This window comes from Sebastes umbrosus, chromosome 6 (assembly GCF_015220745.1).
Source record: "Sebastes umbrosus isolate fSebUmb1 chromosome 6, fSebUmb1.pri, whole genome shotgun sequence".
Classification (NCBI taxonomy): Eukaryota; Metazoa; Chordata; class Actinopteri; order Perciformes; family Sebastidae; genus Sebastes; species Sebastes umbrosus.
The window spans coordinates 17,086,817-17,103,785 of NC_051274.1; the positions used below are offsets into that span (position 1 = coordinate 17,086,817).

The 16,969-nt window shown below is 42.2% G+C and overlaps 1 protein-coding gene across 1 annotated transcript in view; it reads left to right on the top strand.

Annotated features, from left to right (window-relative positions):
* The window catches only part of fgd (faciogenital dysplasia), a 69,285-nt gene that overhangs the window by 31,994 nt on the left and 20,322 nt on the right, over positions 1-16,969 (top strand). The window contains 4 exon segments of the mRNA XM_037772304.1: positions 10,089-10,253; positions 11,984-12,058; positions 14,397-14,850; positions 15,121-15,724. Coding sequence (XP_037628232.1) covers positions 10,089-10,253; positions 11,984-12,058; positions 14,397-14,850; positions 15,121-15,724 — 1,298 coding nt within the window.

Consider the following 16,969-nt stretch of genomic DNA (forward strand, 5'->3'; position numbering starts at 1 on the left):
TTTGGCTTAAGATATCCATGTTTCACAAGTGAAAGTGAAACTTAACACAAAGACAACTACACTTTGTTGGTTTCACAAGGGACGCAAACCCTTTACGCTGTCAATACTACAGCACCTGACTTCCACTTCCACTTCTGCTCCTGTCATAATTACTATGGTGGTGTTATTTTTCCTTCGTTCGGTGATCTACCATGTGAATAGATGATAAAACCTACTATTGGGTGTAGTAGGCCGTCTAATCGGCTGTGTTCAAGCAGTATTAACCCTTTTTCTTGTTTTTCACATGCAGTAGTAAATGTAATACAGTACCTTCGGCTGGATGGTGGGCTATGGAATGTATTTAGGTGAAACACTGAATTATCCATAGGTTATTCATTGATTTAAAGTTATAACCCTAGACACCTACACCCACAGGGAACCTGTCCTCCCTCAAATTTTCCCATTTTCCTCTCATAACAATAAACAGCCTTTTTTCCAACAAACAAGCGTATATGTTCAGTGGAAACGCTGGTTTCAGTGTACGTGCTCTGCATACACCACTTCCCTCTGTTGATCTGTTGGGGGAGATTGGCTTTTCCAGAGGTGTAATTGTGGCCGTGAGAGGTGTGATTTGGTTGGCTGTGAAATGTTCTCTCAGTGTGGGTTGCTTTTTTATTTGGGAAAGGGAATGATCTGGTAGCTGCTGAATGTTTTTCTGTTGGTAACAACGTTGTTGACACGAGTTAAGTGTCAGAGTAATTTTGTGGTCTGTGCTGCGGATGGGTTTCTATAAAGTTAAGCGAGCAGGCTTAGCCGCAGAGCAAAATGTATGCATGTGCATGTTTATATGCATATACATGTGTTTGTGTGTCTGCATGCATGTGGAGGTTGGTGTGGAGGTTGGTCCTGGAGGCACTGTACTCAATATTATTCAGCGTCTGAGTCATCAATCAGTCAGCAATGAATCAATCATGCAGTCAACCTCATGGCCGGTTTTTAACTGGTCCTGTCCACCTCAATGATTGGTTAATCCAACCAATCAATATATGGTAAAATAATCAATGCCTTCACACTTCAGAGACCCTTAGTCAGTATGAAGAGTGATCAAGCCTCGATCCAGAAGATTAAACGGCATAATCCTCATTACAATATGGCCTTCTTAGGACAGGGAATGATTGAAATTTGTTTTGAAAATGCTATTTCAGGCTTTGGGTGCTGATGATGACTCATGGAGCAGACCTGTGTTTGTTAAGACCTCCACCCCCCACCCCCGTCCCCAGTGGGAATGGAAAGAGCTGGAGTATTTTTTCCAGCACCAGTAGCAGTTAAAATATTCCCTTGCTAGTGAAGGTGTGTAAGTACACTGAGAGGAAAAGATGGACGCTCCTGCTCAGCTCTGCCCTGATTGTTGTGCAAAACGGCCATTTGGGTTTTAACAGTGAAAGCCACCATTGAGAGCTGCTACAGTAGGCTTCAGTAGTTTCTGGGACAGTTGGGCAGTCATCTCCACAGGCAGGTTTGTAAACCCCCTCTTGTTCTCCCGTGTGTGTGTGTGTTGCCCTAATTGCCAATCTGTGGCTGCTCTCCTTTACAGTAATGCTCTGGGCGACTGCACTGCGCTGCATCCAGACAAACAGAGGCTCACTTCTCTGCACTCTGCCTCATAAAAGTCCTTCTTGAAGCATTTGTGGTTGTGGGGGAGGCTGTGAGTTAGAGACGCCACTGTGTGTGCAGCCATGCTATTAAGTCATGTGACTGATGATGATGAATATGAAATAGTAATCACCCCCTTGTCACGTCCTCACATCATTGTGTTACTTACTGTAAATTCTACTGTAATGACTTCCGCTGTGCATTTGACAGCTGGGTTAAACGGCGTTGAGTCACACTGTAGGAAGAAGGTCTCAGGTCAGTGACTGTGTCATACCTCACCCCCTGCTTTTCTCCTCCCTGGGGAACACAGCCTGCTCTTTGACCCATGTCATGTGCATGTCTGCAATATATTCATGTGCGTGTGTTACATTTACTGGCTCTGACTAAGTGCTGGGAGGTGTTTCTTCTTCCAGCTATAGATTTAATGGACAACAGCCAGGATGCTTCCTGATTTACTAATTTGCCAAGTCACAGGCTAATGCAGGAAGCGATATACCAACAAATGTTGTTCATATCTACGATTTGTTCTTGTTAAGTTAGTACCCATTGATTTCTAGGATTCACCAGTGTTTTCTTATTTTTGCTCCTCTCTTAGGTAAGAGAACATTTTGTGTGATTGAGAGCACGCTTACCAAGATAAGAAAAAAATTATTGTTTTCATAGTCCATAAATTGTTTGTCCAACGCAAGGAAACATTTGAGTAACATAAAAAAAATGCATGAATAACATATAATCAAATTAGATTATTATATGTTTCAGAGTAATTATAATGAGTGTATTATTAAATTTGAGGGCCAAAGAAACACTATTGGTCCATTATCCCAATTAAGACTATAAAAACCCTTGGGTGATATTGCGAGGCTTACATACTACTATTCAATGCTTTTCAAATTTCCTGTAAACACCAGTACTGATGGTCTGGAAAATCACATGTTTACTTTGTTCTTTCTTTCTTTCTGTCTTTCTTTATTTCTTTATTTCTTTATTTCTTCTTACACCATTTTTTGGTGGCATCTGTACAATTCTTGGGCACACGGCACAACACCTGCCCTCATATTGTGTTACGGGGGCATTACCTATGCTAACACCTGCCCTTATATTGTATTTTGGGGGCGTTTCCTATGCTAATAATGAACAATAGAACACACGCCTCCATTTAACAATCAAGTGGGATTCATGATGCAGCACAGCTTGGTAAGAGCAGATTTGGATGGTTAAGAACATTTGGTGCATCTGAAGTTGACTTCTCTTATTTAACAGAAAATATAAAAGAAATTTAAAGGAATGTTGCTGCATGAGACCCAATGTCTGTTTTTGTCAGAGCTGTGCATCTACTGAACGTAAACTTGGTTCTTTATAGCTCACCATGACCTACCTACTATATTAGCAATATAGATCAGCATTGTTGCCATGGCAATAGCCTCTTCTTTGGGTTTCTCGGGGCGCAGTGACGGAGAATCCTGTCTAGAGTGTTTTAGTTTGGGAATCCACAAGAACAATGCTACTCTGATATTAACTTGTCAGTCTGTGCTCATGTTTAGCTTTCTCCACAGTTACAGCATATCATTACAGGAACTGAAAGCAGATGGGCCTATTTTCTCCCCACTGTATTACAGCGTTCACTACTGTATGTTTGCTGACACGCAACTCATCGCTGTCATGCTTCAGACTTTCTAGCAAAACCGCTCAACTGTACTTTATCTTATCCCCCTATTTTTGCACTCATTTCCTTTCTCTATTTGTGTTGTGCTTCCATGAGAGCAGGCTATGACTTTCTTCAACACTTTTCCAGCCATCTGCTGCCTCCTCACCCTCTCCAGCACTTCCCGTCTCATCCCCCCTGAAATCGCAGGTCCTAATCTGTGGGAGCTGCAGAAATCCTCCCACTTAGTGTGGGAGACATGTCAGTGAGCCCGCTGTGCCCACTGACCTGATTTAGAGGCAGAGGACAGACCTAACAAGATGACTTACCCCCCCTCCTCTGCCCCCAGCCCATGGGAAGCCATGATACTAGTGAAACTTAAGACGCCACTAATTCGTAAACAACACAACAAATAGTCTCTACAGGAGGCTCCTCACTAACGGAGGGTTTGATTGGTTATGATAACAGAGCATGATGAGAAATAGATGAATATAGATTTGTAATCTGGGGCCAGATGCTTCTGTACATGATTGGATAGCTGTTGATCCTTTTATATATATGTGTGTGTGTGTGTGTGTGTGTGTGTGTGTGTGTGTGTGTGTGTGTTAATAAACCCTGTGGTGAAGCGGGAGTTAGAGCATCTATGAGTGAAATCTGCTGATTGTCAGAGATTGAGGATCTGCTCTACTGTAGATCCTGGAGCAGCTGTTGTTGTACTGACACCAGTGTTTCCGCTCTCAGCTCTATTTCCTCTCCCAGTGTGTGCATTTGGATAGATCCTCTTAAATGTCCAGTGTGTAGGATCTGGCGGTATCGTAGAAACATGGCGAACGCCGTGGAGAGGGGACCTGCTCTCTATGTAGATATAAACAGCTCATTCTAAGGTAACGAAAACAAAACGATTCTTATTTTCAGGTGATTATACACTAAAGAAAACATACTTATTAATATTATATTCCATTTCTGCCAATAGATCCCCCTAATTGTTACACACTGGTCCTATAAAGTGATGCTCCACCCAAAACCCTGTAGGCTTGAAAGGTGTTGTTAAAGGCGTAGCTTGTTCATAGGCATAGGGCTTGTATTGTGCGCTGTGTAGATCATTTCATTGCCTTTTGTGTGATTGGGAACCTGTTCAATTTTCAGTTTACTTTATTTAACAGTATGACGTTCCCATTTCTCTGTCCCTACTAGCTCTGATACCTCGATGCACTTCAAAAGCGTGTATTCAAGTGTGTGTGTGTTTTTCTGTGGATTTCTTGCTCAAGGTTTTTTAGGGGAGATAACTGAAAAGTAGGTCAAGGTCAAAGCTGCACAGGGAGGGAAGAGGAGTGGATATGGAGCAGGAGATGACATGCTGTTAAAACTAATGGTGGCTGTTAACCTCTCCGTCATCTTTGCTCTCTCCTAGCTGTTGTTTTGGTTTTGCTTTCTCTACTCTTCACCCTGTGTTGCTCTGTTTTCCTCATCATGTCTAAATACAATATTGAGTGAGTCAAGCCCAATATGTGTGTGTGTCTGACAGTTTACGAGTTAAATGACAGGTAAACATTTTTCAAGTGTACCCCTGTTCATACTGGCCATTAAAAAATCCCCTCCTAATGGGGTAACAAAATCCACAGTCGTGGTTCTGTGAGCAGAAGGAATGATTACAGCAAGAAAAACATGTTTCAGTGTTGATTGTGAACCTGTCCTTTTAAGCTCTGTGGCTCGATTGCCTTTATAAATCGAAGAGCCATTAGATGAGAGAGACTGCCTGTCTTTGACTGAGTCTTTCAGGGTAACAGACTAGAGAAAACGGATCAATATGGTTTAGAGAGAACGAGACATGGTCACAGATTGAATGAGAGGAGCAGAGCAGGTACAGGCTAATGCAGGCAGAGAGACTGGGGTATATGATGGTGATATGGGAATAATGAGGTGCCATACTCAGAAGGAATGTCATTGGGATTCAGCCAGGTCTTGCTTGGGAATCGGCGGGCGATTGAAGTGACGGGAGCGGGGTTGTCAGCTCAGCCTCACCAGGGGTTGGTTGGCGGGTAGGAGACCTGATTGACTGGCTGCCTGGCTGGGGAGACTCTGCTGAATCTGAGTGATCTGTCTCCCAGACAGCACTGGGGCGAGAGCAGGGCTGTACTCAAGGGATGATGGGTAATAAATGACTCTGAGGGGGTCGCCTCAGGGCTGACGGTGACTGACAGCCAGCTAGCTCTCTGCACTTTTTGAGGACGTGTGTTTGAGTCTGCGTGTCTCTTGGGTGTTTTAAAGAAAAGGAGAGAGGACAAGTGAAGAGTTTCTTCCAAAATGCTTTTTAAAAACAGAACAGATCCTGTGTCCGATCAGCTACGGCCATGAAAGGCAAGAAAATCTTGACGCAAATTATGGGTTTGTACTGAAGACCATTTTTTTAAGGAAATAGGTTATATTTTGTAACAATTTGTATTTATGTCCATCGCTCCCATTCTTGTGAATGTGATACCTCAGGAACATCTGGAGAGAATATCTTCAAATTTGGCGTTTTTAACGTCCACTCGGACTCGGAGGATGAACTGATGAGATTTTGTTGGTCAAAGGTCAAGGACACTGTGACCTCAAAAAACATGTTTTTGGCCATAACTCAAGAATTCATATGCTAATTATGACAATTTCACACAAACGTTTAACAGGATGAAATGATGACCTTTTTGACAGACATGGATGTAAACTGCAACTTGATCAGTTGGTGGAGGCATACAGTACAACCTTAAGGCAGTAATTCTAGATATTGTTTAATTTGTTTCAGGTCGCACTTTTCCCCAGAATGCTTTATATTCATTTAGACAAAAAATTACTATTTAATGCAGAACCTACTAATAACCTATTGCAAGTATAGCTGGGTATCAAAGATGTGTACGGTTTTGGTTCTGACAGAACTCTGAGTATCAAAAACAAGTACTGAAAGCTAGTATTAATTCATACTTTGTCTACTTATTACTTGATGAGATAAATCCTGATTTAAATAAAAATGTTGATCTTTATTCAAGCAAAATTCTTCCAGGCTGATGTTCAGCAGGTATAGCCTAACTTAGTTTATTGTGTTAGTTTACTATCATTTGCTAACCAGCAATAAACACAAGTAGAGCGAAGTGTATCGAGACGCTAGATGGAAAGTTAACCAAAGTTATTACAGTAAGTTATATACAATTCATCCTGATATGAATGTCTTTCTGTATCTAATGTAAGGAGTAGAAAAAAGAATTGTTTTGGTATTTGTACTGAAACTCAGGTGTGGTATCGGCACTAGCATCAAAACTTTTAAATGATACCCAGCCATTTCAAACAAAAATACCTCAAGCCTCATAATGTGACTGATAAGTTGAAAGTATTAAGAATGATTATTATTATTATGTCATTTCCGAAAAGTTGGGGTTCAGGGAGAAGCGGTGAAAACACTGACACTCAGAGTCAAACACATTGCTGTTATGTACAGTGACATAAGAGAGACATTCCTCAGGTGTTTCTCTTGTGACAGCAGAATCACAGTGTCACCAGACATTTGGCAAGGCCATGTGCTTTTCACTCAGACAAAATGAAAACATTCTAAAAATATCCCTGTCAGATACCTGAAAGTATCTGAATATTTCTGAGAGTAGTGGTACACAACAGCCCTTGACTACGTTAAGAAATACACTGTAATGCAGTCTTTCAGGTTACGAACCAAAATATTGTCTCCGTTTCCCGTTCGTTCTGTTCTCATCTGAGTTGCATCACAGACATGAATGAACAGGTAAGATAGGAAGGTTATTTGTCTTTTAAATTAAGGGATATACAGTGACTAATAATGGCTGAAACTGGGAAAGGTAGTCATGGTAACCCATATCCTTACTGGGTGCGGTGGTGATAATGTCCTCGGATGTGTAATTCTGGTCTAATTGTACTATTCATCCGTCCCTCGGTAACTGGAAATAAGCGGAGGAAATTAATGAGCCCAAATCTCCTGTGTGTTTCCACAAAAGCCTTCTTAGAAATTACACAATTACAATGTTAATCTCATCTGATGCATCCCTCAGAGTCCAAATCAATTAGGTGACTGACTCAGAACTTCAAACATTGTTTTGGTTATTGCCATTTTTTGGTGAGTTGTGTGTTTATGGGAAAAGCTATGTGCGGTGGCTCAGTTGTAGGAGTATGCTGGGATCGCTGGGCTCCACAGTGACTCACATGCACGTCACTTTGGCTCTGGGAGGAGGTGCTTGGATCAGGTTTGGCAGGTGAACAGACACACCTGGGGAAATGATAGTTGAATGTGTGTTTGGGCATAATGTAGCACTGAGCTTTGAAGTAGTTTTTAGGGTGTGTGTGTTTAGTTTGCCACAAAGGCTATAGTCTCAGTTGCACACGCGCACAAACGGGAAGGGCAGGGTTTGTTTTGGTATTGACTGGGTCTTGTGGGAGATTTTTCCGTTCACTTGTTCTTTGGACTTTGGATATGTGAAACTGACCGGTTGGAGGCAAGGTAATTACCCAGCTCCTTTCTCAGAACATACTGCACAACTATATATTCTTTTCTACTCTGCATTAACATAAGCTTTAATACCAACATACCTTTTGATTAGACACAGTTTAGAGATCATTTCACTGTGTATTTCTTGGTTACTGGGGAAGTATGATGTGTCGTTTTCTCCCTGGGCTTGTGAGATTTTAATTAAGAGAAACTGTGAGTGTCAGCTCCTCTCTCTCTGCTGTGTCGTCAAGTTCCTGTTTGGTGTTAGGCAGTTTTCATATGAGGGCCAGGTTTTGCTCTCAGGTAACCATGGTTACACCGAGTTTCCATAGGTACCACCAGCCCCTATGCCTCCGTTTTCCTCTGCTGTTTGTTTTTCCCAGGAGCGACCCCCAGCCAGTCTTGGGTCACATAGCTCTTCACTAGGCAGCCATTTGGCTTTTCATGCCTGTTCACTTGATCATAGGTCAAGCGTTTCCTCTGACTCAACCCTCGAGTCATGTCTGATTTACAGATAGTATTAGCACAGACCATGGCAAGGCAATTCAAGGATAGTCAGAGTGACTATAAAACCTACATAGTGTAGGATTTGTGATCCTCTGAGGGGAAAAAACACATTTTTGTTCATCTGTGTACTCTATAGAGTTGTGAGAGCCTCATCTTTTCCCCCTGCCTACTCTTATTTCTCTGTGGTGCAGAGATGGTGGGAAAGGGAAAGCCTGCAGTGTGCCACATGGGGCAGACAGCGTAACAGGACTCATTACTGACTGATTTCTCTCCTTCCTCTGCCTGCAGCACGGCTGAAAAACACCAAATTAGATGTGCCCGGGCTCTAGTGGGGGCTCTCTGCAATTTCGGGGCTGTAATCCAGTTGAGACAAAGTCGGGGTGACTAGAACGAATCCATGAGCCGGAAGAAACAGACGTGTTTGACTGTAGTTTGCATAGTTATTAACATAATCTACTGAGGGACGTCACTTTGTTCTAATGGACAGACAAATCAGATAACTGCCAAAAACACCGACTGCCACGGCAGCCAAGGTGTGTGGCTCTAGAGCACATACAGACACTCACAAAGCATTGTGATTGTTGCAAAAGCTGGATTTCCCTCCCCTTGAATGGACTTCTAAGATTTCCTATCTGGCATGCTCCTTTATTACCATAAACATGAGCACTGTAGTTTATTTTGAGTTGATCCTATATGCACCGTTCTAGTGACGTAAATCATCACTAGCGCACCAAATCCGCAGCTGAAAATGGTCCCCAAGAAATGCTGTACATGCTACGTTACTCAAATTAGGGTACAGATTTAGTTAGGGCTGCAACTAATGTCTATTAGTGTTTCCCAAAGCCCAAGATGACGTCCTCAAATGTCTTGTTTTGTCAACAACTCAAAGATATTAAGTTTACCGTCATAGAGGAGTAAAGAAACTACAAAGTAGTCACATTTAAGAAGCTGCAATCAGAGAATTTTGACTTTTTTTCTTTTCTTAAAAATGTACTCAAACTGATTAATTGATTATCAAAATAGTTGGCAAATTAATTTAATAGTTGATAGCTAATCCATTAATCGTTGCAGCTATAGATTTAGTGACTGCTGGATGTGTAAACAACTGCTTGCTGACAATTCAGGTCAACATATCAACTGAAAATGTGATGATATTTCAATGTTGTGGCCAAAATATCAGTCATTACAGGTTTAATATTTACATCTGAATGAGCTTAGTGCTTGGGGTTGGTTTTAGTCTTTTAACTTAAAACCAATCTGTCTTTAAATTGTGTGTTTTTAGGTATAAATCATTATAAAAATGAATGAAACGAAATACAGTCCAGGCTCTTCAGAAGACAGTAAAGGTCGGACTGATCAAATCAAAATCAGGTTCCAAAAGGACACAATCAGAATCAGGAAAAAAGCAATTGTCCAAATGGAGATTTGTTTTTGATGTGGCTCACACACAAGCTACTTTCTGTCACTCTCTCTCTCTCTCTCACTCACACACAATCTATTTACAGACAGTGTCCAGAGAAGATTAGATTTAGTCAATCAGATACAGGGCGTGAGAGAAACCAATATGCAGCTCGGTGTCTGCTGCCTGAGGCGTGGTGTCACGATCGATGCTGCAGAGCTTCTCTTCTCCTCTCTGGTCCCACAGCTCTCTGTCCGAGGGCGACATCCTGAAACACACACTGAGCTCAAGGTCGTTCACCTACAGTGCCGCTATCGCTGCACACACCACTGCATCGCTGTAGCAGGATTACGCTGGCTCGTGAATGTGTACTTAGATGAAACTCATCATATTGATCAATTCTTGATATTGTCTCTTTTCTGCAGATCTCCCTGCCTCCTCTCTGCCGTACCAGTCGGTGGAGTACGTATGTTCTCCACGGCTGGTAAAGAAAATTCCGATCCCCAGACCATGTCACGACAGGCCTGCCGTCAAACCCCGGCCCCAGTCCTCCACCTTGCCCAGACCGCCAACCGCACAGAAACCTCAAGGTAAAATATTGTGACACAGTGTGGCCCCGTTTCAAGGCCAGGTTTGACATTGGGGCGGTCACTGTAATTGAAAGGTGCAGCAAGATCAGACTGCTGTTATTGAACTGTCATTTATTCTGCTCTGACAAACACTCTTCTATAACATGTCAGCTGTCCGACCTCACTCTGTCACTCACACAGCTCAGTAGGCCACCTCTGAAAGAGCTGCTGTTGTAAAGCAGGCCAGCGGCTCCCCAGTGTTGATGTTTGGGCATCATTTGAAGAATGCTAAATATGAACAACATGTGTTGTGTTTTGGGATTTACTGAGAGACATTGTAGGACATTACACTACAGACATGGCCCCGATATTTAAGTGGCTCACAACTATTCAAAGTTTGCTGCAGGATTATAGCAAGAATGATCATCCTCATTATTTACTATATACTGTATTGTCAGGGTTGTTATTCATGATCATTCGATCATGATTAGCATCTCAACTAGCGACTATTTTCATTATCTATTAATGTAACGATTATTTTCTCAATTAATCGATTAATTGTTTAGTATTTAAAATTTTAGAAAGAGTGGGAAAATGTCCGTCCCAGTTTCTCAAAGTCCAAGGTGATGTCTTTAATGTCTCGTTTTGTCAGTCCAAAACCCAAACATATTACTTTAATATGATATATAGAAAAGCAGGTAATCTCCATATTTGAGACGGTGAAAGCAGCATTCTCTGACATTTTTTGCATGAAAAATTACTTGCATTTTTGTTTTGTTTCAAATTGTTGCAGCTTTAATCTCAACATATACAGTTGGGTGACAAATTAAAGGAAAATTCAGCCTAATTGATGATCGTTTTCTCAAAAACAAAACAAAAGTATTTTTTTTTGTGAAAAATGCCCATGAAAATATTCTACAGTAAAAGGTGACGACCTAAAGGTGACGTATTCAAAGTTGCCAGTTTTGTGATATGCCCTGTATCCAAAAGCTGTAACAGGAGTTTGTGATGGCTGCTAGATAAAAGTCCAAAGACCGATATCTCCCCACAGCTGAGCTAAAGTTTCACTTTTCTCTTGTCCTTCAGTTTGACTATTGACTATAAACAACACTGATACCTCAAGCAGTGCACATACACACGTAGGCAAAATTGTTGGTACCCTTCCGTTAAAAATAGAAAAACCCACAATGGTCACTGAAATAACTCGAAACTGACAAAAGTAATAATAAATAAAAATGTACTGAAAATGAACTAATGAAAATCAGATATTGTTTTTGAATTGTGGTTCAAAAGAATCATTTTAGAAAACAAACTAATGAAACTGGCCTAGACAAAAATGATGGTACCCTTAACTTAATATTTTGTTGCACAACCTTTTGAGGCAATCACTGCAATCAAGCAATTTCTGTAACTCTCAATGAGACTTCTGCACCTGTCGACAGGTATGTTGGCCCACTCCTTGTGAGCAAACTGCTCCGGCTGTCTCAGGTTTGAAGGGTGCCTTCTCCAGACAGCATGTTTCAGCTCCTTCCACAGATGTTCAATAGGATTTAGATCAGGGCTCATAGAAGGCCACTTCAGAATAGTCCAATGTTTTGTTCTTAGCCAGTCTTGGGTGTTTTTTGCTGTGTTTCTGGTCATTATCCTGTTTGAGGACCCATGACCTGCAACTGAGAGCTTTCTGACACTGGGCAGCACATTTCGCTCCAGAATGCCTTAATAGTCTTGAGATTTCATTGTACCCTGCACAGATTCAAGAGACCCTGTGCCAGAAGCAGCAAAGCAGCCCCATAACATAACCGAGCCTCCTCCATGTTTCACATTAGGTACAGTGGTCTTTTCTTTGTATGCTTCATTTTTGCGTCTGTGAACATAGAGCTGATGTGACTTGCCAAAAAGCTCCAGTTTTGCCTCATCTGTCCAAAGGACATTCTCCCAGAAGCTTTGTGGCTTGTCAATATGCATTTGGGAAATTCCAGTCTTGCTTTTTTATGATTTGGTGTCCTCCTTGGTCATCTTTCATTAAGTTCACTTTGGCTCAAACAGTGACGGATGGTGCAATCTGACACTGATGTACCTTGACCTTGGAGTTCACCTCTAATCTCTTTGGAAGTTGTTCTGGGCTCTTTGGTTACCATTCATATTATCTGTCTCTTCAATTTGTTATCAATTTTCCTCTTGCGGCCACGTCCAGGGAGGTTGGCTACAGTCCCATGGACCTTAAACTTCTGAATAATATGTGCAGCTGTAGTCACAGGAACATCAAGCTGCTTGGAGATGGTCTTATAGCCTTTACCTTTAACATGCTTGTCTATAATGTTCTTTCTGATCTCCTGAGACAACTCTCTCCTTAGCTTTCTGTGGTCCATGTTCAGTGTGGTACACACCATGATACCAAGCAGCACAGTGACTACTTTTCACCCTTTAAATAGGCAGACTGACTGATTACAAGTTTGAAGATACCTGTGATGCTAATTACAGGACACACCTTAGTTTAATATGTCCCTATGGTCAAATTATTTTGACTGTTGAACCACAATTCAAAAGCAATGTCTCTATTTTCATTAGTTAATTTTCAGTAAATTTTTATTTATTATTACTTTTGTCAGTTTCAAGTTATTTCAGTGACCATTGTGGGTTTTTCTTTCTTTAACGAAAGGGTACCAACAATTTTGCCTACGTGTGTAAAAGTCCAAAGACAGATATCTCCCCGCAGCAGAGCTAAAGTTTCACTCTTCTCTTGTCCTTCAGTTTGACTATTGATTATAAACAACACTGATACCTCAAGCAGTGCACATACTTTATCTTGTGCCCTATATGAGCTGTCAGTGTGCCCTTTTTTGGATACACAATTCTTGATATAAAGCATCAGGGTTAAGTCTTAAACTATACTGGCATACTAATGAAATAGAGATTCTGGAGGTAAAACAATATCAAAAGATATTTTGAGCGATAATCAATTTACAATGATATTCCCTGTATGGGATCATCTGCATTTGCTGTGCTTCTGACCTTTGACCTTTGATTTGTCACCTGTGTGTAATTCCAGTGATTGCCACGTCTAGTGCTGCATCCAGATAGTTCCTTACTAGTGTTTGTACCATTTTAAAAAATATATCAAAATGAACCACCAGTAATATAAACAGGCTTTTAAAAAGGAAAGTATTCTGTTAAGGAGGAAATAAAACCCTTTATCAAAATAGACCAGGCACCTTATTTCTAAGCACAATCCTTATAATGACAGCGCATTTTAATACTTATAGTGTTTCCCAACTTCCTCTCCAAAGCCTTTTTATTCCACTTGTATCTCCTCCTGAGAGAGTAGTAATTCTGGAGCAGGGATTTTTTCAGGGGCGGCAGGAACTAAAATTGGACCTAAGTTCCTCTGGTGAAATGGCAGATACTGTCCCGCGAGATCCTGAGTCCCTCAAAAGGTTCCTGGAAAACAACATGTTAAAGTATATAACTGCTTATATGACAAAAGAAGGTGAAGGTGACAGAACAATGAAGGTGAAGATGTCACAGAGTCACATCTTCACCTTCATTCTCAGGAGAAAATGGACCAGTCCTGTCATTTAGTTTATCATTTCATGTTTGTAAAGAAAACCTTTTTTTTTTTGTATCAGTGACACACACACACAGAGGAAGTGCTCAAATTACCAGTGGTAACACATCATCACATGTCCTTGTTTCAGACCTCTAGATTTCTGAAAACGCAAATATATGCAAATATACCGACTAGACAGTAAAATTGTAAGCACATAGTGTGCTGGCATGCATGAGTGCATTGTGCATTTTAAGGACCGCTTTGTCATTTCTGTCTGCTTTTTTTTTTTTTTCAACATAACTTGAACTGCGGTGACTTGACGCACACGCTCATCTCAGCATCCTGTTCTGAAATAAGGAAGTTGTCAGATAGCTGAATCTCATTGTTAGACTCGCTCTGCAGCGCTACTATTTGTTTCTACCCTGGACTGTATTTTGTTCCCTTTGGAGTTTGTGGTTGTTCATTTTTTTTTTTTTAAGAGGAAACAAGCAGGCTTCACTTATGCACTCAGCCATGGAGGTTTTCTCACTCGGATTTCTACGTGTCACTTGATTGGTTTTGTTACTGTCTGCAGCCTAATGCTTCTCTCTTGCTCTTCTGGATTTCTGCATCTGTAGTGCCCCCTAAACCTTCGCACCTGCTCGCCCTTGGGCAAGACAAGAAACCTAAGAGTATCCCTCCGCCGCCATCCAGGCCTCTGCCAGCTCCCCCTCCTCCGCCTAAACCAAAGGTCTGTCTAACCCCGCCGATCTCAAGAGCACATCCACCAAAGGTCCCTCTAACCCCGCCGATCTCAAGAGCACATCCACTGAAGCTCCCTCTAACCCCGCCGATCTCAAGAGCACAGACACCCAAGCTCTGTCTAACCCCGCCGATCTCAAGAGCACACCCACCGAAGCTCCCTCTAACCCCGCCGATCTCAAGAGCACAGCCACCGAAGGTCCCTCTAACCCCACCGATCTCAAGAGCACAGCCACCGAAGCTCCCTTTAACCCCGCCGATATCAGGAGCACAGCCACAGAAAGAGGCCCAGAAGGTGGGGCTGCTCATCGAGAGGTTCGAGAATTCAAAGTAAGATCGATATTTTGCTCTGTAATGGTTTGGAAATGTGTTGATGTGTGTGTCAACATACAAAGAGACGTTTAATCACGTTAACTTGTACCTGTTTCTCTTGTGGTCTGCTTGAATTGTATTGCTTGAGGATCAACTTTAAGAAAACCTAAAAGACTTTTGTCCTCTCATTTATTTTCCAGTATAAAGGTGTATTGATTCTTCATTCGGCTATGATTGATACACATTTTTTATCAAAGCAGGTGTGACAGTGTTATTTTATTTTCCCAGGGTTCCCATCCTGGGGGTGCTCCCACGGTCCCAGCTGCACCTGTGTCTGAGAATGGACACTGTGTCTGACATCACTTCCTCCTGCGGCCAGGACACCACGGCGGATGTCGCAGGAGACTCCTCCCCTGTGGACAAACTTTCACTTGGCACCTCCGAACGGACTCACGACGTGTCCGAACTTTCCTCTCTGGCTTCTGTGCACATCGACGGCTCAGATGACGCCCCGTTGGACGAATGTGACATGACAAACAGCGTCGGTTGCCTTGACGACATGGAGCAGGAGAAAGGCTCCTCCCACGAGCTCCTAGACAATCCGGACTCTTCGGAGCAGAACGGGAAGATTCCCAACCGGGACAGTGGCATCGACAGCCCGTCATGCGCTGCAGAGGGGGAAGTGTTTCCCAACGAGGACGCCATCGACGAGGAGGACCATTACGACAGCGTCACTGAAACGGAGAGCGTGTCCTGCGTTACCCTTGGCAACAAGCGAGACTCAACGCAGGATGAGGACAGTGACTTGGATGAGGGGAGCAGTGGAGAAATCCACTCTCTGACAGACACACAGACTGGCTATCTGACAGAAGCACCCTCAGAGGCACACAAAGTGAGTACCTCACATGCTTAAGCCTCATCAAGTCATAACCATAAACCTGAACTACCATAATTTAAAGTCTGAATAAACCTCCCGCACCTCCACCCCCCCCACCGCGGTACACTTTTTAATCTATATTTCATGTTACATCATGATTTTGAGGAATTTTCATGTTCGAATTGAGCACATCCTGAAAGTTTAAAAGCTTCGTCTCAGACAGTCAGACTGCCTTTCATGTAGTGGAAAATAGTAGCTTGTGTCTATTATTATCTCAGCCTGGGTGAACAGTTTCAAAGAATACTTCTGCATGAAACGTTAGACACTGTTACAGCCTCGGTTTGCCGGTCACAAGTGACTGGCTTGTATCTAAAAGCAGCTCCGTCGTTACATAAAAGGATGAATACCTGTCCAAAAGCTGTAAGAGGAGCTTGTGATGGCTGCTAGATAAAAGAGTCCAGAGACGGATATCTCCCCACAGCTGGGCTAAAGTTTCACTTTTCTCTTGTCCTTCAGTTTGACTATTGATTGTAAACAACACTGATACCTCAAGCAGTGCACATACTACATCTTGTGTCCTTTTTGGAGACACAAAGTCCCTGATAAAAGCATCAGGGTAAAGTCTTAAAGGGTAATTTTGGTATTTTTCAACCTCGACTCTATTTTCCCCATGTTTTTGTGTCTAAGTAACTAATGGGGGCAGCCTGGTACCGTCAATTTACGTCCACTATAAGTGCTTGTTTTTACCACTGACAGGCTCAGATTGTTAATATGAGTGTCTGACACCATTATGGAAAGGACCCTACAGTGAAATTAAACGTTTTTCTTTACCTTTCGCTTGCCCTAAAATGATACACACAGCTCATTTAGCGAATGCCGGCTGCAAAAACATGAAAATAGGATCCAGGTTGAAAAATACCGAAGTTACCCTTTAAAGTAGCATACTAAAGAAATAGAGATTCTGGAGGTGATGTATCAACTAGACAAATAGAAAATGTTAGCAGAAACTCAGGGCAGTCATGTAGATTTAAATAGCATTGCTACTGTGGGTGTTAGCTGAAGATGTCTCTCGTAGCACTGTTATAATGCGGTAAAACACGCCCAAAGCTCACACGAATGCGTCCTCTGCTGACCGCCCACACCCATAGTCTTTTGGGGAAAGGTATATCTCCGCTCTCCAGTGCTTCCTGATCCCAACACTGCTGTGCAGAGGAAGCTGGGTGTGTTGTTATGTGTGTATGTGTCCGCATGAATGTTTGT